General features: G+C 47.7%; 1 protein-coding gene across 1 annotated transcript in view; it reads left to right on the top strand.

Annotated features, from left to right (window-relative positions):
• CHRNA4 (cholinergic receptor nicotinic alpha 4 subunit) overlaps positions 1 to 23,925 on the top strand; it is an 81,024-nt gene extending 57,099 nt beyond the window's left edge. The window contains exon 6 of the mRNA XM_056844570.1: positions 23,793 to 23,925. Within this exon, the coding sequence (XP_056700548.1) occupies positions 23,793 to 23,918 (126 nt within the window). The 3' untranslated portion in view covers positions 23,919 to 23,925. The remainder of the gene's footprint in view (positions 1 to 23,792) is intronic.
• Positions 23,926 to 26,164: the final 2,239 nt, after the last annotated feature.

Below are 26,164 nucleotides of genomic sequence, written 5' to 3'. Positions count from 1 at the left end.
AAACCTCAATGGTATCTGAACTCCTGTTACGAGATGAATTGTTTTTGAACGTTTCACTGATCTGTGGGCTGGTTTTATTGTTTGAGGAATTCATGTGATTTCCTGTGGGTTACTAAAAGCTTTCTCTTTGGCTTTGTAAGCCACCTCAAATGGTTGGAGACGTGTGACAGAAATCTTTTAAATAGATCAGACCCAGACACCTCTGCATTTTCCATTTCTCAGCTGTAAGGAGTCCTTAAAAAACTAGTTTTCTGTTGGTTTTTGTGTTGTTTTTTTACAACGGAGGGATACAGCAGGCTAGGGTTGCCAGGTTTCCCTGGCCACCGGAGGGGGATGGGGAGGTGGGGTTGCCAATAGGGTTGCCAGCTCCAGGTTGGCAAATACCTGGAGATTTTGGGGGTGGAGCCTGGGGAGGGCAGGGTTTGGAGAGGGGAGGGCCTTCAATGACATAGAGTCCAATTGCCAAAGTGGCCGTTTTCTCCAGGGGAACTGATCTCTTTCTCCTGGAGATCAGTCGTAATAGTGGGAGATCTCCAGCCACCACCTGGAGGTTGGCAACCCTAGTTGCTAGGTTCAGGTTGCAGAAACTCCTGGAGATTTGGGGATGGCTCCTGGGGAGGACAGGGACCTCAGTGGGGTACAATTAGGGTTGCCCACCTCCAGGTGGTGGCTGAAGATCTCCTGGGATTACATCTGATCTCTAGGCGACAGAGATCAGTTCCCCTGGAGAAAATGCCCACTTTGGAAGGTGGACTTTACGGCATTATGCCCCATTGAAGCCCCTCCCCTCCTTAAACCCCACCCTTCTAGGCTCCGCCCCCACTTCAAGGCCATAGAGTCCAATGGCCAAAGTGGCCATTTTCATCAGGGGAACTATCACTTGGAGATCAGTTGTAATAGGAGATCTCCAGCTAGTACCTGGAGTTTGGCAACCCTATTTGTCCCTCCCTTTTCTCCCCAATGGGGACCCAAATCGGCTGACACCTTTATCCTCTCCTCCATTTTATCCTCACAGCAACCCTGTGAGGTAGGTTAGGCTGAGAGCGTGTGACCGACCCAAGGTCACCCAGTGAGCTCCCATGACACAAGTGAGGATTCAAACCTGGGTCTCCCAGGTACTACTCCAACATTCTTAACCACTACATCGTATTGGCTCTCTCTTTTCGTATCTAAGTTTAGCATGCTGCAGCTTGTCAAGAACGGTTTGGTAGCAGTCTGAGTTTGTTTGTTTGTTTGTTTGTTTACTGCACCGGGGGAAATGCGTAGGAATGACAGAAGAAAGAGAAGAAACAATCTTTGAAAATAAATCTCATTGGGGACAATACCTGAAGTTGTCCTGCAATGCAACAAATGCGACAAATAAACTAGGTTTGCCAGCTCTGCACTGGGAAATACCTGGTGATTTTGGGGATGGAGCCTGAGGAGAGCAGGGTTTGGGGAGGGGAGGGACTTCAATGGGGTATAATACCATACAGTTCACCTTCCAAAGTGGCCATTTTCTCCAGGACCATTTATGCTTATTAGCAGCGCGCTCCAGGCTGAAGTGCCCCACATATTTTTTTTTTTAGTTTTTCACGCTGAACCGTCATTCAGGAAGTGACTGTGAAGCCGGCGCATACCTGTTTTGCTTTTCTTAAGAGCCCCTTTAGCGCGATCTTTTGTGTTTGCTCCACCCTCGCCTCAAAGAATCCCCTCAAGGAAGCATGTAAAATCACAGCTGCGCATTAGCCATGCAAACAGTGGTTGCTAATGGCTGTGCAAACAAGGAACGAAGGAGCAGGCAAGCGGTGTGTGTGTGTGTGTGGAATTTCTCCTTTTGCGTCAGGATCGTGAATAGGCATTTTAAAGGTCGCATTTTTTTTAAAAAAAGCTTTGAGTGAGCATCAAAATTGACCCTGCATAAATGGGCCCGGGAAAACTGATCTCTGTAGTCTGGAGATCAATTGTAATAGTGGGAGATCTCCCGGTTGGCAACCCTACCTGGAACCCCACTAGGGTTGCCAGGTCCCTCTTCCTCACCGGCGGGAGGTTTTCGGGGTGGAGCTTGAGGAGAGTGGGGTTTGGGGAGGGGAGGGACTTCAATGCCATAGAGTCCAATTGCCAAAGCAGCCATTTTTTCCAGGGGAATTGATCTCTATCGGCTGGAGTTGTAATAGCAGGAGATCTCCAGCTAGTACCTGGAGGTTGGAAACCCTAAACCCCATTGAGCCTTGCAGCTAGAGGTGCCGGCAGACGGCCCTCTGCATGGGTACCAATGGGAGTGGACGGTGTGGTCGGCTTTCATGGGACTGACTTGCAAATGCAGAACAACCCATCCCTAAAGCTATTATCTGGGAACAAAATGCCTGCACCTTGCAAGAGACAGATAAAAACAGCCAAAGAAGAGACTTTTAAAAGGCAGCCTTAACTGTTCATTTGCTGAAAAACCTGACTGCATTTTCCTTAGAGATAAGCCACCAACAAGACAGGAAATTATCTCTTCTGTCTACTACTTTGGGGGGGGGGACCTGACTGTGGTTACTGCGTTTGGAAAGAATGACACAGCAGCAGAATTTTCTGTGTGAAAAGCCAGGGTGGTCGGCTGGGCTCTGAGTAGGGTAGCCAACCTCCAGGTACTAGCTGGAGATCCCCTGCTATTACAACTGATCTCCAGCCGATAGAGATCAGTTCACCTGGAGAAAATGGCCACTTTGGTAATTGGATTCTTTGGCATTGAAGTTCCTTCCCTCCCCAAACCCCGCCCTCCTCAGGCTCCACCCCCAAAACCTCCTGCCGGTGGCAAACAGGGACCTGGCAACTTTAAATCTATGGCAATGAAGTCTGTCCTCTGCCCAAACCCTACCCTCTTCAGGCTCTGCCCCAAAAACCTGCCACCGGTGGTGAAGAGGGACCTGGCAACCCTAGGTCTGGGAGATCCAGGTTCAAATCTCCACACTGCCATGTAGGGTTGCCAGGTCCCTCTTCGCCATTGGTGGGATGTTTTTGGGGTGGAGCCTGAGGAGGGGAGGGACTTCAATGCCATAGAGTCCAATTGCCAAAGCAGCCGTTTTCTCCAGGTGAACTGATCTCTATCGACTGGAGATCAGTTGTAATAGCAGGAGATCTCCAGCTATTTCCTGGAGGTTGGCAACCCTATTGCTATGAAGTTCTCTAGGTGACCTTGGCTATTCACTGTCTCTGGCAGCCTGATTTATGTGCTAGGGTTCCTAGGAGAGCCAAATAAAGACCTTCTCTCCATCCTGGAGATTTGAGGGCAGTACTTAGGATAGGCGGAGTTTGAGGAGGGAGCTCTGTAGCAATGTGATGTCACTCTAGGACTTGCATATCTCCTAGATTCTGTGGTATACCACAGAGTCCGCCCTCCGGTGCTGCCATTTCCTCCGTGTTGTGGTTGTGTGAGGCATGGTTCCAAACAAGAAAATAGCTAAGGGATGGATGAGATCGGATGGGATGTTGAAACCTAGGTCTGCCACAATTCAGGAGGGGGAAAGCTGAAGGCCCGGTTTTAATATTGCAAGGCTGCTAAACCTCTCTGCCTGCCCAGGGCTTCCTAAATCTATTTTTCTTCCAGCTAGGTTTGTTTAATTCATTTGAGCCCTGCCTTTCTCCCCAAAGGGGACCCAAAGGGGTTTACATCATTCTCCTCTCCTCCGTTTTCCCCCCACAACAACCCTGGGAGGTAGGTTAGGCCATGAAAGTGTGACTGGCCCAAGGTCACCCAGCAAACCTCCATGGCACGAGCGGGGATTCAAACCCTGGGTCTCCCAGATACTAGTCCAGCACTCTTAGCCACTATACCATACTTAGGGTTGCCAGGTCCCCCTTAGCCGCTGGCGGGGGATAGGGGGTTAGGGTTGCCAGATCCAGGTTAGGAAACTCCTGGAGATTTGGGAGTGGAGCCTGGGGAGAACAGGGACCTTGGGGGGTACAATGCCATAGAGTCCACCCTCCAAAGCATCCATTTTCTCCAGGGGAACTGATCTCTGTAGTCTGGAAATACGCTGTAATTCCGGGGGATCCCCAGGTCCCACCTGGAGGCTGGCATCCCTGACCATACAGACTGTCTTGTATTGGAGTCTAAAGGAGGGGCGAAGTTTTAGCAAGGCTACTACAAGCTATTTGGTTGAATGGGTATACCCAAAGCCTTGTGGGCTTCTACCACCACAAGCCAGGTCCAGAGGGGCCTGGGTTAGACCTGACCAGCTTTAGCACGTGCCCAGAAGGGAACACCAGTCACTGATACCTGGTTCTAAACTGAGCCTCTGGAGAGCCCCAACTGGGGGTTGGTGATCCAGTCTTGGCCTCATCACCTTTCTGGTCTGTTGAAGTGGCAATCCAGGGAAACGGGTGGTTCAAAACCCTCAGCTAATTCAAGGCAACTCGGAACTGCCTTGCCAACATCCATCTTATCATAAGAATGCAAAAAAAGCCCTGCTGGATCAAACCAGGGCCCATCAAGTCCAGCAGTCTCTTCACACAGTGGCCAACCAGGTGCCTCTAGGAAGCCCACAAACAAGACGATTGCAGCAGCAGCATCCTGTTACCCGAATTGCTCTATAAATGGGGAAATTAGCTTGAGCAATCGGAAACTACAATATTTATAAAGCAGGGTGCAACCTTTGTATACCAGAGTTAGTATACTGTGTCCTTTGAATAAAGACAGAGGCAAAAGGATTCCAAATTAATAGTGTTTATGTAGTCAAGCATTCAATGGTGCAACACAAACATACAGAGAATCTAAGAATTCAAAAGGTAGTAGAGTAGCGACAGATGCCAGTTTAGCAGGAGATCGTTGGTGGGGTAATACTACACCTTATCTTGTAGAAGAGTTGTCCCAAGTTCCAGTAGACTAAGATAGCAGAAAATATAAAAAAGGCAAGGGCAAGGGGTTCCCGTGGGCTCAGCCAGCGAGGCAGGAGGGAGCGCGGTCAGGCTGCGCAAAACCTTAACCAACAGAGTAACGGCAAAGATGCCAGGGAAAGACCTAAGGTAACATTATGACAGTGGGCTACCCCAGATATACTGTTTTTTGGGGGGCGGGGTTGATTGGATTACCCCTCCTAGGTTCCCAGGTGACAAAAGGTGACAAAGGACTAAATGTCCGACTACCAGGGTGTGGAGGTTGGAATTTGGAAATCTATTCTAATTCCAGTGGCTTGTGCAACCCGGGAGAAACCGGGAGATCCTTGCTGATGGGCTTAACGATCCTAAAACAAAAGGCGCGATCATACTAATGTCCAGAGATCGCGATCTCGCATAGCTGGAAGAACGAGTCATCGTTATCTTAATGTCTCTAAATGGCTTAGCTTAAGCAGTTTGATGTTGCAATGGAGGTGAAATGCAGATTCAGGCTAGGTGCTTTTGCGCTTTCTATGACATGGCTTCTGCTGGAACGGAGGTGACTAGGAACATGGTGTCTCTCAGGCTCTCTGGAGGTTGCTCTGGCCTCGGTCTCTCAACTGCCGGTTGCTCGGAATACACAGGAGCGGTCATGTCAGTTTCGCTGGCACGCGTTGCAGCCTTCCCTGTAGTGTTTAGGGCAGGCACGCAGCTGGAACAGGGGTGCACACGTAGCCTGTTTGCAGGTGCCATAACCAGTCCGGGAGATTGGCACTCGTGGGCTTACAATTCTGCCTGTGTTCCACAGCACCTAATATATTAGGCCTGCTTCTCTGATCCTGGAGAGAATAGATATACATCATGACTAGTATCCATTTTGACTAGTAGCCATGGATAGCCCTCTCCTCCATAAGAACGGCCATGCTGGATCAGACCAAGGCCCATCAAGTCCAGCAGTCTGTTCACACAGCAGACAACCAGGTGCCTCTAGGAAGCCCCCAAACAAGATGATTGCAGCATCAGCATCCTGCCTGTGTTCCACAGCACCTAATATAATAGGCCTGCTTCTCTGATCCTGGAGAGAATAGGGATGCATCATGACTAGTATCCATTTTGACTAGAAGCCATGAATAGTCCTCTCCTCCATAAGAACATAAGAAAGACCATGCTGGATCAGGCCAAGGCCCATCAAGTCCAGCAGTCTGTTCACCCAGTGGCCAACCAGGTGCCTCTAGGAAGCCCACAAACAGGATGACTGCAGCAGCATTATCCTGCCTGTGTTCCAAAGCACCTCATAGAATAGGCATGCTCCTCTGATCCTGGAGAGAATAGGTGTGCATCATGACTAGTAGTCATGGATAGCTCTATCCTCCATGAACATGTCCCCTCTTAAAGCCCTCCAAGTTGGCAGCCATCACCACAACCTTGGGCAGGGAGTTCCACAATTTAACTACACATTGTATGAAGAAATACTTCCTATTATCTGTTTTGAATCTCTCACCCTCTACCTTCAGCAGATGACCCGGTGTTCTGGTATTATGACAGGGAGCAAAGCTTCTCCCTGTCCACTCTCCATACTCTGCATACTTTTATAGACCTCTATCATGTCTTCCCTCAACCACCTTCTTTCTAAGCTAAACAGCCCTAAGCGTTTCAGCCGCGCGTCATAGGGCAGCCGCTCTATCAGATTTGATCTGAACGCAACAAAAGCTTCCTGCCCTACAAACTGAAAGCCCGCAGCCCACGGGCTCACCAGGCAATCTTAGCGACGAAACAAATGCCATTCATCGGCAGCTGTACAATAGAATTTGTTCCTTGTCGGGTCCCCCGTGATTGCTTATAATGGAAGCAATCATTTTTTTTGCTCGTCGGAGACATCCTACCTCCCGTGTCTAACAAATGTCTCTCCTTATGACATTATAATGGGGGGGGGATTGTGACGCTGTGATTGTTCCCCCTTTCCCCCAAATTTCATTCTTTGTCTCCATCTTTAATTTGCGAGACGGACCGTGCGACGAAAACGCAACCCGTGGGTGCAAATCCCTGGTCACGTCGATGCTTCCCTTTTGTGGAATACACCTTGGTGCTTGACGGAAACATGCCCCCTATTGTAAACCTCACCCCCCATTTTGCCAGCTAGCGAGGACAGTCCCAGGACACGCTTATTCCGATGGAAGAAAAAATAATAATAATGAAAGTGAGCCTAGTGCGAGGGAGAAGAATCAAATTGGAGGGAAATAAATCGCCATTGGTGACCTTGGATTTTCTGCAGCTTTACTGGGAAAAGGCACAGAATCTATAATATTAAAGTGCTTGTTCTTGGTTGGCGGCTGGAAAAAAAGAAAGGAAAATTGTTTCTCTGCTTTCCCGCGCCACAGGGACTGAAGTAATTTCCCCAGAAAACTGTGTGGGAGAGCACTAAAATACCTCTGTCCCAACCTGTGCGACTTTTGGATTGGAGAAACAAAGCAGAAAGTTTGAGACTCTGCACCGAAATAACCTAAATTCTGCACCTTGTACAAAATAATGCAAATGAGCAGCATGATTGAATGCTAAGTTGCATAGAATTAAGTCCTAATGAAATTCTGCGCATGCTTATTTGGAAGTAAATCCTGCTATGATGAGGGGGGTTTCCTCCCATGTAAGTGTTCAAACAGGCTGCATCCTAAGTCCCTTTAGACTGATTTGTTCATTGAGCAAAATGTACTTTGCTTTTACTAGTTCTGTTTGCCCCTCATTCATGTCCACTATAGAGACATTTGACAGATGGCAGAAAGAAACCATTCCACTTGGGGGAAAACCACTGTTTTTTGGCAGAATGCTAGACTGACCCTGGCAACCTGACAATGTCACTTCCCGTCACCCTGTCACTGTGTTGCTGGTGACATAAGAGCCAGCGTGGTGTAGCGGTTAAGAGCGGCAGATTCTAATCTGGAGCACCGCGTTTGATTCCTTACTCCTCCACATGAACAGCAGACTCTAATCTGGTGAATTGGGTTGGTTTCTCCACTCCTCCACATGAAACCTGCTGGGTGATTTTGGGCTAGTTGCAGTTCTCTCAGAACTCTCTCAGCCCCACCTAACCTCACGAGGTGCCTGTTGTGGGGAGAAGCAGGGAAAGCGATTGTAAGCCACTTTCAGACTCCTTAAAGGTAGAGAAAAAGCTGGGTATAAAAACCAGCTCCTCTTCTTCACCAGTAACGCAAGGAGGTAGTGAGGTTCCCCTCTAACTAGGGAGGTGGTGAGCACCCCCTCACTGGCAGACTTCAAGCTGAGGCTGGATGAACACTTGTCAGGGATGCTCTAGGTTGATCCGGCATTGAGCAGGGGGTTGGACTAGATGGCCTCTATGGATCCTTCCAACTCTATGATTCAAGCCCCCCCTCCTCGACTGAGTGAGTCTCCTGCTGGTTGCCAGCCTCATGATGACAACCCTACCAGAACCACTTGGCTGGGCAGCAGGGAAGAAATGCCTGGGGAAATCAGGGTCGTGCGTCAGTTCTGGCAAATACTTGGAAGTGATGTCACTGCATTGGCCCTGTGGTGTAGGATTCGCCCCAAACTCTATGGCTTTACCATAGAGTTTGGAGCAAATCTCACAGCATCGTGTTGGTGCTGTGGTGTCAATCCTGGATATATGGTGGAAATGACCTCACCGCCAGTGGGATGTCACTCCCCCTCCCTCCAGTGTGGTATAGCCAATGGGGTGGTTAAGAGCAGTAGTTTGGAGTGGTGGACTCTGATCTGGAGAACCGGGTTTGATTCCCCACTCCTCCACGTGAGTGCTGATGCTTATCTGGTAAACTGGATTTCTTTCCCCACTCCTGCACATGAAGCCAGCTGGGTGACCCTGGGCTAGTCACAGTTCTCTCCAAACTCTCTCAGTCCCACCTACCTCACAGGGTGTCTGTTGTGGGGAGGGGAAGGGAAGGTGATTGTTAGCCAGTTTGATTCTTCCTTAAGTGGTAGAGAAAGCTGGCATATAAAAACCAACTCTTCTTCTTCTTCCTGCTCCACTGGTTGCCAGCTCATGGCTGGAACTCTACCCCCCCCACCCCTCCACCCCCACCCCCTGCCAACTTGTCCATTCTTTTTTGAGCCTCTTTGCTACATATAAGGCTAGAAACTGCTGAGGGTTGCTTTTTTCCTCTCCAGGATATTAAATTCTTTGCAAAATGCGATCATGGAAGGGACGCTGCTTGTCCAATACCTTGTGCACCCTGAGCCCTGGAAACATCTGAGATTGCAACTTGTCCTATGTCAGAGAGTTATAAACAGGGGTATTTATGTATAAATTTCCTTCCTTCAGGGAGGAAATGAAAGATTTAAGTATGCACGAAAGATGAGGGTTTGGGGAGAATCATTCATCCTGTGTACCTTTGCAGCCCATTACAATAGAACACCTCAGTTTCTGAGTGCAGAATGCCTCCCCTCACCACTTGGGGAGGGACTGTGGCTCAGTGGTAGAGCATCTTCTTCGCAAGCAGAAGGTCCCAGGTTCAATCCCCAGCATCTCCAGTTAAAAAGAGCAGGCAAGTAGGTGATGTGAAAAACCTCTACCTGACACCCTGGAGAGCTGCTGCCTGTCTGAGTAGACAATACTGAGTTTGACGGACCAAGGGTCTGATTCAGTATAAGGCAGCTTCATGTGTTCATATGACCTTTCTTCAATGATTACAGGGAAGGTCCTCCATTTAAAACAGCCTGACGCATTTTGCCTCTTAAAGATAGGATTCTTTGATTTCCGTATACAATATGCATTTTGGATGACCATTTGGCTGACGTCCATGCCCCTGGTCTGGAGTTTGAATCGCATGCAGTGTGTTCAAAACTTGTCCTTACCCTGATTGCAAGACCTGCTTCCTTCTTCTTCCCCTCCACCCATGTGATTGCACTGTGATGATTCATTCACTGGACAAAATTGCTGATCTAAGAGTGGCATTTCTCAAACAGAGGAGCTTCAAGGAGAGAGTGCAACATGAGATTGCTGAACTGGAGTTCATTCACAAATTCAGAACAATGTGGGGGGAAACCCTGGGCTGAATAGGGACATAGGATTCTTTTCTTACTGCAGATGCTAATTTTATGCCCACCAAGCATTCCCCCCTTGCTCTAATCAAGCTGATCGCAATATGCATTGTGCGATTGCATCCAGAGTGCCTTCTTTGCAACACCCCATCCCACTTTCAGACTGGGATATAAGGACTCCGAGATCACCATTCTGAATCTTATCTGATGAAGGGAGCTTTGACTCTTGAAATCTTACTGGTCTCTACAGTGCTACTACACTCAAAGCTAGCTGCTCTACATGGCTACCCTCTGAAACAGGTCAAAATCAACAGCCTCCCTTCTGCATAGTTGTTGGCATTCCTCATGGCAGCTAGCCAAACATTCCTGGTGTATGTTCACAAGTTTATAGCTTGGATTATGGATGCCCCTGGGGTCATCATGGGCAAGTCAAACCATGGCTCAGTGGTAGAGCACCTGCTTGGCATGCAAAAGCTCCCAGGTTCAATCCCCAGCAGCTCCCAGGGGTCAGATGATGTGAAAGTAATCTGCCTGACACCCCAGGGAGCCACTGCCAGTCTGAGTAGACAATACTGACCTTAACAGACCAGAGGTCTGATTTGGTATAAGGAACCTTCATGTGTGTATTATTTAAAATCTGCTGCATGTTGAGTGTATGAACCGTTTTCATGCCTGGGCAATCTGTTGTATTATCCAGTCTGCAGTATTCCTCATGTGTCTGCATGCTTAAGACATGCTGGGTCAATGTGATCCACAAAATGTTTGTGATCCAGTTTAGAGCCAGCATGGAGTAGTGGTGTGGTGGACTCTAATCTGGAGAACCGGGTTTGATTCCCTGCTCCTCCACATGAGCGGCAGACTCTAATCTGGTGAACTGGATTTGTTCCCCACTCCTGCACATGAAGCCAGCTGGGTGACCTTGGGCTAGTCACAGCTCTCTTACATCTCTCTCAGGCCCAATTATCTCACAAAGTGTCTGTTGTGGGGAGGGAAAGGGAAGCTGATTGTAAGCTGGTTTGAAAAGAAAAGTGGTAAAGAAAATCGAGGTATAAAAACCACCTCTTCCTCTTCTTCCTCGTCTCCTCCTCCTCTTGATGAGCATGCTCAGCTTTGGGAGTCCAGGCATACAAAAATTGCAAGGTTGAATGCTAGAGAGAGACTGGGTTTCTTCCTCACCAGCCAGTGTGGTGTAGTGGTATGAATGTTGCACTAGGATCTGAGAGACTCAGGTTCTAATCCCTTCTCTGCTATGGAATCTTGCTGAGTGACCTTGGGCCACTGACATACTCTCAGCCTAGCCTACCTTGCAAGGTTGTTGCAAGGATAACACGGAGGAGAGGAGAATGACGAAAGTCGCTTTGGTTCCCCACCAGGGAGGAAGATGGGGTAGAAATGAAGCAAATAAACAAATAAAGCAAGCAAAGCTCTTTTGATTGAATGCTGTTACAGTGGTTCCCAAACTTTTTTCACTTGCGTACCCCTTGGTATCCCATTTCCTTAAATTGTACCCTTCATATTACCAAAATGTTTGTAATTACTATGGTTGCTGTTATTTCAAATTTACATGTCATAACTGTAAATAAATAGCCCAATAATGGGATTAAAAAGCAATGGAATAATAAGACGAACAGACGGTGCATATCCATTTACATTCAAAATTGAAAAGATACAATGAATTCAAGTAAATACATCACAGATTACATTTTAAAAACTACATTATATTAATTAATACATTACATTTATTACTTTAATTTGCCAAAATAACAAAGCGAGGGAGCGGGGCTTTTCTCGAGGTTAAATGACGAAGAAAACCCGCTCTGCCACTCGTCACAACATTCAATTAATTTCACAACTTTTGACTTGTATTGTGTCTTACACTGTTGATGCATGTGCCTTTCCCTGCCATTATTCTTCTTCTTTTTTCACGCACCCTGAAACGTCCTGGTTTGTACCCCCAGGGTACATATACTTAGGATTTCCAGGGTCCCCTCTCCACTGGTGGGAGGTTTTGGGGGGAGAACCTGAGGAGGGCGGGGTTTGTGGAGGGGGGGACCTCAGTGCCATAGAGCCCAATGGCCAAAGTGGCCATTTTCTCCAGGGAAACTGATCTCTGTTGGCTGGCGATCAGTTGTAATAGCAGGAGATCTCCAGCTAGTGCCTGGAGGTTGGCAACCCTATGTATACCCCAGGTTGGGAATCACAGGGGATGGGTTGGGTGGACAGGAGCAGGGAAAGAGGGGCAGGGAGAGGCATGGGAAAGCATAGCAAAAATGTATAGGTGGAAAATAGCAGATTAGCAACCTGGACAGAAGCCTTCTTTAATGACAAAATGGTCCCTTGCCTTTCTTGGATACTGAGCTATTGTTACCAGAGCAATAATTTGCAGCTGGATTTTCCTGTGCAGACAAGCCAACCCTGTTGTGAATGATTGCTACAGGGCTCCAATCGCGCAATATCCAACAATGTGCTGATGCAGCCTCATTTTACCACTCGGGCTGCCTGGAAGATGGGTTAAATGTTCATTTCATGCTCCTTTCCCCACTCGTTGCTCTCCATGCTAATTTCCATTTTCCCCCCTTCAACGGAAGGACAAAGAGATATGAAGATATTATTTTCAAAAACCATTCTGTACTCGAGGTGGGCTTTTAATGTGGCAGCATGTTCTGAATCAATGTCTTGAAAGCTGAAATACAAAAATAAAATGAGCTGCGTCTAGGGTTGCCAGCTCCAGGTTGTGAAATACTTGGAGATTTTGGGGGCGGAATCTGAAGAGGACAGGGTTTGGAGAGGGGAGGGACTTCAATGCCATAGAGTCCAATTGCCAAAGCAAGGGAACTGATCTTTGTCGCCTGCAGATCAGTTGTGATAGCAGGAGAAATCTTGCCACCACTTAGAGGTTGGCAACCGTAGCTGCACCCCTTAAACAAATGGGATTCTCTTGTTTGATTGAGGTTTGAATCTCAGGATTCTTGAGGTGGGGGACCTGTCAGGAGCTTGAGGATAAATGTCTCCTGTTCCTTTCAGCTGGGTTGAGGGCTCTGGGGCCTGCCCTCCTCCCAGGCTGGTCTGCTTGGGAGTGCAAGTAGGGCTGCCAATCTCAAGGTGGGACCTGGAGGCTCCCCAGAATTACAACTCATCACCAGTTTCCTTGGAGAAAATGTTTGCTTTGGGTGGTGGGCTCCATAGGATTACACCTTACATCCTTCCCATCTCCAAACCCCACCCTTCCCAGGCTCCACCCCCAAAGCTCCAGAAATGTCACAACCTGGAATTGGCTACCCTGGACACAAGAATGAGGAGGAGGAAGGAAATTAATGGGATTAGATGTGGATTAAATCTGCTGGCCAACAGCACAATAAGAGCAGATCCCTCTATTAGACAATGGTCCACTAAATGGAATAGAAGGTAAATTAAAATTGCAGCATGGTCCTGGGGTTATATTTTCAAAACTTTGGGAAGAGAATCAGTTGAAATGTTGAATCACAATACTGTTTGTTGTCAATGGTCATTTATGCATGGGTACTTTCACTCACGTTTGCCCCCCATATGTCTCAATTGTTCCTTGGAGTTCTGCATGAGTTTTCCAGCCATTAAGGATGACCTCGCTGCCAGCCCTCACAAATCCCGGGACTTCCCGTTCCTCTGTTAACCCTATTCTTCCCTCTCCCCTGAGCTCAGCCTGGGTGAAATCCCCGTGCGTAAGGCAAAGCACGAGACACACAAGCTTGGTTTCTCTCACAGCCAATTACAAAGCAGCGTGTAAAGAGGTGGGGATTAAAATGCTTCCTCGGAGCACTTTCTGAGCAGAAGAAAGGCCTTTTAAAGCCGATTCTTGGATTTCTACCCCCCCCTCCTTTCAGATTGCTCCGTTTTTTGTTCTTAAAATGCTTTTATATGCAGCAATTGGGTTTTTTGGGGGGGATTTTCTCTCACAGTAAGCTCTACAAAGTAAGCCAATTACAAAGCAGCCTTTCAAGGGGTGGGGACTTGGTTTGAGCTTGGAGACTGAGCTTGGGAGACTGCGTAGATTCCCAACAGGAAAGTGTGGGTCCAGCGAGCGATGAACCTCAGGTAAAAGTCCCATGCATAAATGACCAATGTTGCTATGGCCCCCTCCATGCATAAGGAAGCCCAGGGTATTTGCCCCCTTTTTTAAAAAAGGGGGGTCTGGTCTCACGGAAGCCAGGGGGGTTTCATTCTAAGCAGCGGTGCCTAGGATCTGGCTGTAAGCGCCTTCTCTCTTCTCTAGCCATTGCTTAGCCAGACGGGGTCTGTCTACAAGTCCCTGATCAGTATTCTCCTCCAGTCTCACTGCCACAGGGGGAATGTGATTATATTGAAAGCAAATAGCTCCTTTAATTAAGTGATTGAGCCTTTTTTTTAAGAGAGAGGGGGAGAGAGAGAGAGAGAGAGAGAGAGAGAGAGAGAGAGAGAGAGAGAGAGAGAGAGAGAGAGAGAGAGAGAGAGATGCAAAGCCAGAAGTAATAATATCTCAAAAAATGGTCCAATGCAGATTAAATTTGCCAGATGTTGGGGACCTGGGCAGAGGGTTGTTGTGACTAGTCAAAGGGGTCCCTGAGAGGAGTAGGGTCTAGCCACACTTGGCAAATCCAGTGCAAACACAAAAAGAGATTCAGGCATGCATGAAGATTGCAATGCTAGGCACGCTTGCCAGAGAGAAAGCTATGGCGAACATAGCAAGTCTTACTTTGAAGTCATTGGTCATTTTTGCATGGTCAATTTTGATGCTCGCTCAAAGCTCTTTTTAAAAATGTGACTTTAAAAATGCCTATTCACAGCCCCGACGCAAAAGGAGAAATTCCACACACCCCACTCACCTGCTCCTTTGTTCCTGTTTGCATAGTCATTAGCATGTGCATAGCTAAAGCACCTCTGTTATTTTGCATGGTTCCTTGAAGGGGATTCTTTGCGTCAAACACCAAAGGTCGCGTTAAATGGGCTCTTTGGTAATGCAAAGCAGGTCTGTGCCGGCTTCGCAGTCACTTCCGGAATGACGGTTCAGCGTGCAAAATTCAAAAAAATATGTGGGGCAATTCAGCCTGGAACGCACTGCTAATTGCCATGCAAAGATGACCAATGTGTAGGAAGCAGGGCTCCGTTCCTAAGTACACTTACTCTGGAGTAAGTCTCGACGAATTCTGCATTCTGTGGAATTTACTTCCGTTGGTGCATTTAGGTTAGCACATAGTAAAAGGGAGGAAAAAGTTAATTGGAAATGACTGATAATAATAATTAAGAACATTATAAGAGCCCTGCTGGATCAGACCAGAGGTCCATCCAGTCCAGCATCCTGCCTCACACAGCGGTCAACCAGTTCCTCAGGAAGGCCAACAACAGGGCATAGAGGCCGAGGCCTCCCCCTGATGTTGCCTCCTGACACTGGGATTCAGAGGTTTACTCCTTCTGAATGTGGAGGTTCCCTTTAGTCACCATGACTAGTAGCCACAGATAGACCTATAGAACCAGTGTGGTGTAGTGGTTAAGAGCGGTGGTTTGGAGCGTTGGACAGGGATCCAGATTGGCCAGGGATCCTGGACAGTTTTTGCCTTCCTCATAGAGCAGTGGTCACTGAAGGAGTGGTGGTGGTGGGGAGGTAGTTGTGAGTTTGCTGCATTGTGCAGGGGGTTGGACTGGATGACCCTTATGGTCCCTTCCAGCTCCATGTTTCTAACTAGCATTTCTTTAAGGATTTAATGGGATTTAACATCCTGCTTCCTCTGCTTCCCTGTGGTGGACTCTAATCTGGAGAACCGGGTTTGATTCCCCACTCCTCCACATGAGCGGCTGAGGCTAATCTGGTGAACTGGATTTGTTTCCCCACTCCTCCACACGAAGCCAGCTGGGTGACCTTGGGCTAGTCACACTGTCTCAGCCCCACCTACCTCACAGGGTGTCTGTTGTGCAGAGGAGAAGGGAAGGTGATTGTAAGCCAGTTTGAGTCTCCCTTAAGTGGTAGAGAAAGTCAGCATATAAAAACCAACTCTTCTTCTTCCATGAATCTGTCTAATTCCCTTTTAAAGCCATCTGTGCCTCTGGCAGAGAATTCCACATTTTAATTACTCGCTGTGTAAAGAAGTATTTCCTTTTGTCTGCCCTGAATCTACTATCCATCAGCTTCATTTAGGGTTGCCAGCTCTGGGATTGGAAATATCTGGTGATTTTTGGAGAGGAGCCTGACGAGGGCGGGATTTGGAGAGGGGAGGGATTTCAATGCCACAGAGGCCCTTTTCTTCAGGGCAACTGATCTCTGTTGCCTGGAGATCAGTTGTAATAGCGCAAGATCTCCAGCCACCACCTGGAGGTTGGCAACCCTATCTTCATTGGATGCCCTTGAGTTCTAGTAATTAAGTGCTGCCAAGTCACAACTGACTAATGGCAAACCCTCCAGTAGGGTTGTCCCTATCGATAAACCTGAACCGAAAATAAACCCGCAAAAGGCCTTTTTGGCTTCTTTTGGGTTTAATTAAAGCCAAATATTAAAACTGGGAATAAAGCCAAAGTCAGATTACCGATCACCGAATCAGCCAAATAGGTATTTGGCTTTTTTCAGCTTTGGCTTTCCCCAGGCTTTTCCCTACCGGACTTTTTAACAAGCTCTGGAAGAAGCATTTTTGGAGGTCGAGTTCCCAAATTTTCTGGGTAGCTTCACTGGACTCTTCTTGCATGAACCCAGACTTTTGTGAAGATTGGGTAAGGGGGTCCAATTTTATGGGGTCCGAAGGGGTTGCCCCCTCCTCCATAGAGAAGCATTGTAAACTTAAAGTCAAATCTTGAAGCTAAGCAGGGTTGGCCCTGGTTAGAATTTGGATGGGAGACCACCAAGGAAGACCAGGGGCAGGATTCAGGGGCAGGCAATGGCAGACCACTTCTGTTCATCTCTTGCTTGGAAAACTCTGGGTTCTGCCATCATCTAAGTGTGACATGAAGGTAGATTCTCCACCACCCAGCACCTAACTCAACTATTCATGACACTGGAGGGAAATCAATTTTACCTTTTCCTGAGCAGGGGTATACATGCATTTGCATTTATTTATTGATATCCCATTTTCTTTCCAGTTGGGACTCAAAGCAGCTCAGAATGTTGGTCTCCCCTTCTCTATTTTCTCACAACAGCAACTCTTTGGGGGTAGATAGTTAAACTGTGGAACTCCCTACCCCAGGATGTGGTGATGGCTGCCAACTCGGAAGGCTTTAAGAGGGGAGTGGGCATGTTCATGCAGGAGAGGGCTATCCATGGCTACTAGTCAAAATGAATTGTAGTCATGATGCATACCTATTCTCTCCAGGATCAGAGGAGCATGCCTATTATATTAGGTGCTATGAAACACAGGCAGGAGGATGGTGCCAAGTTGTTTTCTGTTACTCCAGAAAGTTGGACCAGAACCAAATTAAATCAAAAGAGTCTAGACATTAGGAAGAATTTTCTAACAGTTGGAGCAGTTCCTCATTGGAACAGGCTTCCTTGGGAGGTGGTAAGCTCTTCTTCACTGGAGATTTTTAAGCAGAGGCTAGATGGCCATCTGTTAGCAATGCTGATTCTATGACCTTAAGCAGAGGATGAGAGGGAGGGCACCTTGGCCATCTTCTGGGCATGAAGTATGGGTCACTGGGTGTGTGGGGGGGAGGTAGTTTGGAATTTTCTGCATTGTGCAGTGGGTTGGACTAGATGACCCTCGTGGTACTTTCCAACTCTATGATTCTATGAGAATTCTGCCGCAGTTGTCTTGCTTGTGGGCTTCCTAGAGGCATCTGGTTGGCCACTGTGTGAACAGTCAGCTGGATTTGCTAGGCCTTGGTCTGATCCAGCAGGGCCTTTTTTATGTTCTTAACTGAGGCAATTTATCCAGCTCTTCCACTTTTAGCTGCATGGCAAGCGTTAACCCTCCTTGTTACCCACATCTCCACGCTTCCGCTCTGTCATTCTGTCCAACTTGACACTTCCCAGGAAGGCTGTTGTGTAAAATCATCAATCACCCTTGCTTTCTACATTAATTATGATCGGGCGGCACTGTTTTTATCACGGATGCCTGGAAATCATGTCATATCAAGACAGCCCTAAGTTCCAAAAGAAGCATGTTGTGATACTGTTAATGGCTCTTGGAATTATTTATGGTGCATAAGTTATCTGGCAAATCCCCCCTCTTTCTGATGCTTGCAAATCACTTCCAAAAACGAGCCCTGGTTTCCTAGAATGTGCTGGCAAGCCACAGAGGCTGAGTGAAGAGCTGAAGACAATAAATTAGTACCTCGATGACTGAGGTGCCGATCCTTTGCTAGTTACTTGGAATTTCTGATGGGTACATCTGCAATGATGGCATAACAGGATCATAGAACAAGCATAGAGGAGTGATTGCCTAGTCCTAGGATTGACATCTCTGGGTTGGGAAATACCTGGTGATTTTGGGAGTGGAGCCTGGGGAGGGCAGGGTTTGGGGAGGGGAGGGACCCCAGCAGGGTGCAATGCCATAGAGTCCATCCTCCAAAGCGGCCATTTTCTCCAGGGGAGCTGATCTCTGTGGTCTGGCGATGAGTTATAATAGCAGGAGATCTCCAGGCCCCAGCTGGAGGTTAGCAACCCTACCGAGACCCATCCCTTCAAGCGAGACCAAAGCTCTCATGCACCCAGTCCACGCTCCTGATTTATATCAGAATGGTTGTTCTTAATTAGGCTTGCCATCCTCCAGGTGGTGGCTGGAGATCTCCTGCTATTACAGCTGATCTCCAGGCGATCGAGATCAGCCCCCCTGGAGAAAATGACCACTTTGGCAATTGGACTCTGTGGCCTTGAAGTTCCTCCCCTCCCCAAACCCCGCCGTCCTCAGGCTCCACCCCCAAACTCTCCAGGTATTTCCCAACCCACCCAGAGCTGGCAACCCTGTTCATAATGAGTTCTGAAAGAGCTGATTCCCGAAGGCTTACGGACCACTAGGTAGCTGGAACACCCAATGTCCACTTGCATGTGTGAATGAGCCCCCACAGACTGCAGACCAGGAGCTTCCCTATCACTACAATTCGGTTATGCCCAGTCACCCACTAGTTCAGCTCACTAGTCAAGATCAGGGAGCCAATGGCTCATTAAGCTATTCAGATGATGTGTCTGAATGAATCTGAAGGTGTTCAGTCTGCTTCCTTGCAGCTGCTAACACTCCTCCAGTCTGCCGTTGTCACCTCCACGCATTAAAAGACATGCGGTAAATGGGGATGGGGAAACAGGGTTGCCAGGTCCCTCTTCACCACCGGAGGGAGGTTTTGGGGCAGAGACTGAGGAGGGCGGGGTTTGGGGAGGGAAGGGACTTCAAGGCCATAGAGTCCAATTGCCAAAGCGGCCATTTTCTCCAGGGGAACTGATCTCTTTCGGCTGGTGATCAGTTATATTAGCAGGTGATCTCCAGTCATGACCTGGAGGCTGGCAACCCTAGGGGGAATCTGTTTGAGATTTTTGAGTTGACTTACTACATAGTTGTCTTTCTATGCCCTCAGTATCTGTCCATGCATCTAAATGATCTTGTGATCAGCACTTGTGCAATCTATTAGGTTCCATTGACTTTGCAGGTGCAAAAAACAAAAATGAACAGGCAACACACTGTGTCCAACACTGGTTTTTTAAAGAAAAAATCCAGATGCCTAGGCAGAAAGAAGAGATGAACTGGAAGCGATAACATACTTGCCAAGTAGGTCACTTTAATGCCCAAACTATCACCCTAGGGGGTTTGTGCTTCTTTTCCAGTAACGGAAAAGATTTTGCTAACTTTGCTGTTTGTTACTTACTACCTTAACCTGTAGAGCAAATGGCTACAGCATGGTGCTTGACACAAATTTAGACAAAACCCATCTAAGCAACCCAATCTCACCTCATGTGTAACTCAGTTTGCATGGTAACAGAGTTTGTGTTGAAGTTTTCAGGACATCAGCCACAAATACAATCCTTCCTGCAGAGCCATGGCCTCAATTCCAAGTTGCCTTCCCCAAAGCTCCTTAAAATTTAAAAGTCTTTTCTAGCCTGAATAACTCAGCCTACCCCTCTTTTGTCAGAATTGGCCTTGGTTCGTGTTTGTTTATAGATGCCTGTTTTGGTTCATTCTTCATTTAAACAATGGGTACCAGAAACGGGCAAGGCAGTAGCAGTCAGTGGGAGACGTAATGGGCACTGAATATGTGTAGAAAGTATTCTGGCGAAGGGGTTCAAGCTGCTGAACTGCCTGCCGAACAGTTGGCTCCCTGCTTGCGATGGGCGAGCAGGACCGGAGCCAAATCAGCAGGGGCTGGAACATCCTTTGTTCTGAATCACTTGGTCTTGTTGCTCACCTGGAACTGACATTTGAAGAATCCAGTATTGTTCCATTTTTTTTATAATTTCCAAATTTTAAACAGAGCTCTGTGCGCATGCCGTTCACCAAAATATCCTCCAGTTGATCTGCCACTTTTCCCATCTCTGAGTTACCAGCGTGCACGAGTGCCTTGATAAAACACTTCAGCGAGGCAATGTGGATGTGATTGCTTGTATCTTTGGGGCTGGGTGTGTCTGAGCCATGCACAAGAGCACATGGGCGCATCCATTGAACCTCCCCCTCAAAGGGATCTCAATGAACACACAATCGCCTCTGATTTGTTTTGCAGGGTTGTATTAATGCACCCATGTGCACTGATAATTCAGGCATTCTTTCTTGGGCGAAACATCTGAAGGGTCTCCAAGGAAGCCACCAAACTGTTTCTGTATGTATGTGAGTTCTTTCAAGTTGTAAGAACTTAGGTTGACCCCAGCAAGGGGCTTTCAAGGCAAATGAGAAGCAGTTTGCCATTGCCTTCCTCTGGTGGTCTCCCATCCAAGGACTGACCCCGCTTAGCTTCCGAGATCTGACAAGATCGGGCTTTTATCGTGCTGCCTTCCCTTCCCAAACTGTTTCTGTAAGACCACCAAAATGTCTCAGTGGAGGAGGGATGCTGCTGCTGGACATATTCCCATTGTTGTCACTGGAGAGCCAGCATGGTGTAGTGGTTAAGAGCGGTGGTTTGGAGCAGTGGAGTCTGATCTGGAGATCCTCCACACGAGCGGCGGAGGCTCATCTGGCGAACTGGATTTGTTTCCCCCCTCCGACACAGGAAGCCACCTGGGTGACCTTGGGCTTGTCACACTCTCTCAGCCTCACCTACCTTGTGGGGAGGGGGAGGGAATTGTGAGCCGGTTTGATTCTCCCTTAAGTGGTAGAGAAAGTCAGCATATAAAACCAGCTCTTCTTCTTCTTCTTCTGGATTCTGCCTGAAGGGAAAAAATAGAGATTTTTGCTGCAAGAAAACATTTGAGGGATTGAACGAGAACAGTGACACTTCTCGGGGAAGTTCCACAGAACCCTTGTTAGACCCACAGCATGATAGACAAAATTGTCAATGCGTGATATTGTATGCATGACTGACGACAATATAGCCAAAGTTTTGTGTTCCCTTCAGTGCGCTGAAGGACAGCTGGGGGAACATCAAACTGACAGGCCGTCCCTCGGTAGAATTCTACCTCCGAGCATTTCTTTCAGAACTCTTGACATTCGGATGACTGGAATTTTGAAAGCGGTTTGGCTGTTGTGCTTGACTTTTTCCAGCATGTTCAACAAGAGGTTGAACTGGAGTGAGACTGGAGGGGAGAGCGAACATTTCCAGAACATTGTAAATCAATAGGGACCGACCCACAGTTTTTGCAAAGACAATTGACCGTCCTAACATACACGCCCCAGCCTCCAGCACCATTCAAACCAGCCAGTATTAAAAGTTAAGTTTCTAACCTGACCTGGATAGCCCCAGGCTAGCCTGAACCCATCAGATCTCAGAAGCTAAGCAGGGTTGGCCCTGGCTAATATTTGGATGGGAGACCTCCAAGGAATTCCAGGGTTGTGATGCAGAGGCAGGCAATGGCAAACCACCTCTGGATGTCTTTTGCCCTGAAAACCCTACGGGGTCTCCATAAGTCAGCTGTGTGTTTGTGTGTTAAGTGCCATCAAGTCGCTTCTGACTCATGGCGACCCTATGAATCAATGTCCTCCAAAATGTCCTATCTTTAACAGCCTTGCTCGAGTCTTGCAAATTGAGGGCCGTGGCTTCCTTTATAGAGTCAATCCATCTCTTGTTGGGTCTTCCTCTTTTCCTGCTGCCTTCAACATTTCCTGGCATTGTTGTCTTTTCCAGTGACTCCTGTCTTCTCATAATGTGACCAAAGTACGATAGCCTTAGTTTGGTCATCTCAGGCCATTAATGCATGGCTTGGTTTGAATTTTTTTGTCCCTCTTCAGTAGCGCCTTTCGATCACGTGTTAAAAAAATTAAACACACGGGGTGACAAGGTGCACCGTTGCTCTGCCTCTGACGGGTGGAGGCAAGTGAAGGTAGCAGCGACTGGGAAGCTGAGCAGGGAGGCAGAGGAGAGCATGGGGGGAGAGGGAGAGAGAAAGAGGCCCAGGTTCCGGCGCTCTGCCTCTGGTGAGTGGAGGCAGCGGCGACTGGATGTGCGCAGCGTTAGCACATGTACACTCTTCTTGCCAAGCTATTGAGTGGAGAGGGTGGAGATGGAGGGGGGCGTGGGAGGAGGGGGAAAGGGGAGAGAGAGGCGTGGGGTCTGGGGCATGGAAAGGTGCCACCACTTCTGCTGCTGTCAGGGCCGGGCATGTATCTCCACGTGAAATGCAGAAAATGGCTGCTTTGGAGGGTGGACTATGGCATGATAAGGCTCTCAAAAGGTAAGGAATCAACATAAAATCATGGGCTAATATTGATACAAGTGATTTTGTGAGTAATATATAATAAATTTAATACAAACACAAAATTAATATAAGCAACTTGTATGTAGCCCTGTTCTAGCTCCTATGTATCTGTGCTGAACATGCCAAATAAACATAAAAACACAAAATTACAACAGTGTGACAATATACCCAAACAATATCACAGCTCAGACCATATGCGTTTCGGCTGTGAAGCCTTCTTCAGTGGTCCGAATAATACAATTCTATGCCATTTTGAAAGTGCACGAATGGATAAGAAAATTGCAATCCTTAGACTGAGTAAGCTGACATTTGTCTAGAAAGGTGAGTGATAAAGTTTATAGTCTGCGGCCGAAGACCATCACAATCCACCATACAAAACATTAAAATAACATAAAATATCATAAAATAACTTTAAAACAGTCTGACCCACAAGAAATTAATATTGAAATATGCTACGATCCCTGATTAAAAACAGCTTTTGCTCGGATTTTCTTAGCTGCTAAAGCAAAGAGTGACACTTTGTAGGAAACATCAGGATTGGCATCTGATAGGAGAAAGAGCAGCTTCTCTGGATCTGGAGAAAGATTTAGGCCCTTTAGAATCGCTCAGAGGAATTTAAGTCTGGACTCTTTGTAAAGAGGACAGAATATGGTGTAATGAGTTAGGTCCTCCGGAGTGGCCCCACAAATACGTAGCCGAGAGGCCCGTGGTGTTCGGGAGTAATGTCCAGCTATCCAAGCCGTTGGCATGGTTTGAAACCTGAGGGAGGTAAAAGTTATTCTGAGGTTATGAAAGGGGATGCTGGCCAGGTATGAAGCTCTGACATGATCCCTTTTAAACCGTTTATACCATGGTGACAATTTGGACTGGGAGATTGTTTGCCTGTCTGATGCAGCATCACATTTGAACACCCAGTCCCGAATGTTGGTTCCTGCTATGGGGACAGCCTGGGTGTCATCTGATATGGGGTAGCAATGCAGGATGTTGTTTTAGCAGGATAAATTGTAGAATCTAAAATTTGTTTATGTATCTTTCATCCAGAGTTGCCGTTGTAATCTTAGGCTCCTATAGAAGTATTCCTTTCACCGTACTCTGTCATCAAGATATATTGGAAAAATGGGTGGCAAGCACTCCTTCTCCTCCTCTCTTTCTCTCCTCGCAGGTGAAAGAGGACTGGAAATACGTCGCCATGGTCATCGACAGAATCTTCCTCTGGATGTTCATCATTGTCTGCTTGTTGGGAACTGTGGGGCTCTTCCTCCCCCCGTGGCTGGCAGGGATGATTTAAGAACAGAAAAGGAGAACTCTTCGAAGGAATCAGTTGCATCCCATTCGATCGATTTCAGACCACCTTGAAGGGGCATCGCTGAAAGCAGGAGACGGTCTCCATGAACAATTTACCGTAATGTCCGCGCATGAATCATTCCCGGTAGCGCCGGGAGTGCCTTCCAAGGTTGTATCACCTGCCTAAGCCATCCTCATCTTCTATATCTCTTTGGGGGAGGGAGGGAAGGGGGCTGGTTAATTAAAGTTTATCCATAGCATGACGGCATCGGTTGTCGTATATACTCCTAAGACCATAACCACGTTCCCCTTTCAAGCAAGTGCCAACGGAGGCATGTTAGAGTAGACTCGGCTCCTGGAAAGTCAGCTGTGAAGTTATAAGAACATAAGAAAAGCAATGCTGGGTCAGACCAAGGTCCATCAAGTCCAGCAGTCTGTTCACATAGTGGCCAACTAGGTGCCCCTGGAAAGCCCACAAACAAGATGACTGCAGCAGCACCATCCTGCCTGTGTTCCACAGCACCTCATATAATAGCCTTGCTCTTCTGATCCTGGAGAGAATAGCTGTGCATCTTGACTAGTAGCCATGAATAGCCCTCTCCTCCAGGAACATGTCCACTCCTCTCTTAAAGCCTTCCAAGTTGGCAGCCATCACCACATCCTGAGGCAGCCCTGAGTGTTTAACAATGGTTACCAACTTAAACAATGGCTTGGTATTGAGTAAAAGCCCAAGTATGGAATGGCTCTTGGTGATGTGTCTTTGCGCAACAGGTAAGGCATGCTCTGGTTAGACCTCACCTAGAGTATTGTGTTCAGTTTTGGGTGCCACAATTGAAGAAGGATGTCGACAAGCTGGAACATGTCCAGAGATGGGGAACAAAGATGGTGAGGGGTCTGGAGACCAAGTCCTGTGAGGAAAGGTTGAAGGAGCTGGGTATGTTTAGCCTGAAGACTGAGAGGTGATATGATGATCATCTTCAAGTACTTAAATGGCTGTCATATAGAGGATGGTGCCGAGTTGTTTTCTGTTGCCCCAGAAGGTCGGACCAGAACCAATGGGTTGAAATTAAATCAAAAGAGTTTCCGGCTAGACATTAGGAAGAATTTTCTAACAGTTAGAGTGGTTCTTCAGTGGAACTGGCTTCCTCGGGAGGTGGTGAGCTCTCCTTCCCTGGAGGTTTTAAAGAAGAGGCTAGATGGTCATCTGTCAGCAATGCTGATCCTATGACTTAAGGCAAATCATGAGAGGGAGGGCACCTTGGCCATCTTCTGGGCATGGAGTAGGGGTCACATGGGGTGTGGGGGGGAGGTAGTTGTGCATTTCCTGCATTATGCAGGGTGTTGGACTAGATGACCCTGGTGGACCCTTCCAACTCTATGATTCCAAAGGTTTAGTGGGCTGGGTTATCCGTCAGTGGAAATAAAAAATAATAATAACGATCATGATCCAAAATCCAAAGCTAGTTTTCTTGATCCTCAGAGGCTTGCTTCTTAAAACAAGATCAGAACGGGGAAACATGCAGGATTTGCCTGCTGGCAGATCACATATGTGGACTGCTGGATCAGAGGGCTGAAACCCTGATCAGAAAAATAAAATGCGGTGGCTTTTACTGAGGGGCCCCATCTCTGGCTTCAGGTGACCTGTTTATGGCGGAGCAAAATCCCTCCCCTGCAGGTGGAAGTGGGACAACAACAACAAAACAAAGACTGCACCGCACAGTTTTTCTGGTTGGGTAGTTCATCTTTACAATTTGGAGACAAAAGGAGACCTCTGACAGGAGAGGAGGGAAATTCTGTAGGGGCATGGCTAGACATGACGCTGTCCCCGAATCTTTGCCAACACACATCTTCAGCACTTTTTTGGGCTGGAAAAACAGCACGGGAGAAGGAGGCAGGAGTCCCTCCTCCCTCTGTGCTGCGGTGGTCCTGTCTAGAATCGGGCCCCCAGGGAGCACTTCAGCAGCTTTCCCCATCTCTACAAAATGGAGGCGAATCCGGGGTGACCCTAGAGACAGAGTAATGTCTAGCTGTGTAGTGGTTAACAGGGGTGGTTTGGAGCGGTAGATTCTAATCTGGAGAACCGGATCGATTCCCCACTCCTCCATATGAGTGGAGGACTCTAATCTGGAGAACTGGGTTTGATTCCCTGCTCCTCCACATGAGCGGCAGACTCTAATCTGGAGAACCGGGTTGGTTTCCCCACTCTTCCACATGAAGCCAGCTGGGCGAACTTGGGCTAGCCACAGCTCT

This window comes from Euleptes europaea, chromosome 2 (assembly GCF_029931775.1).
Source record: "Euleptes europaea isolate rEulEur1 chromosome 2, rEulEur1.hap1, whole genome shotgun sequence".
Classification (NCBI taxonomy): Eukaryota; Metazoa; Chordata; class Lepidosauria; order Squamata; family Sphaerodactylidae; genus Euleptes; species Euleptes europaea.
This window is presented reverse-complemented; position numbering and strand designations above follow the sequence as displayed.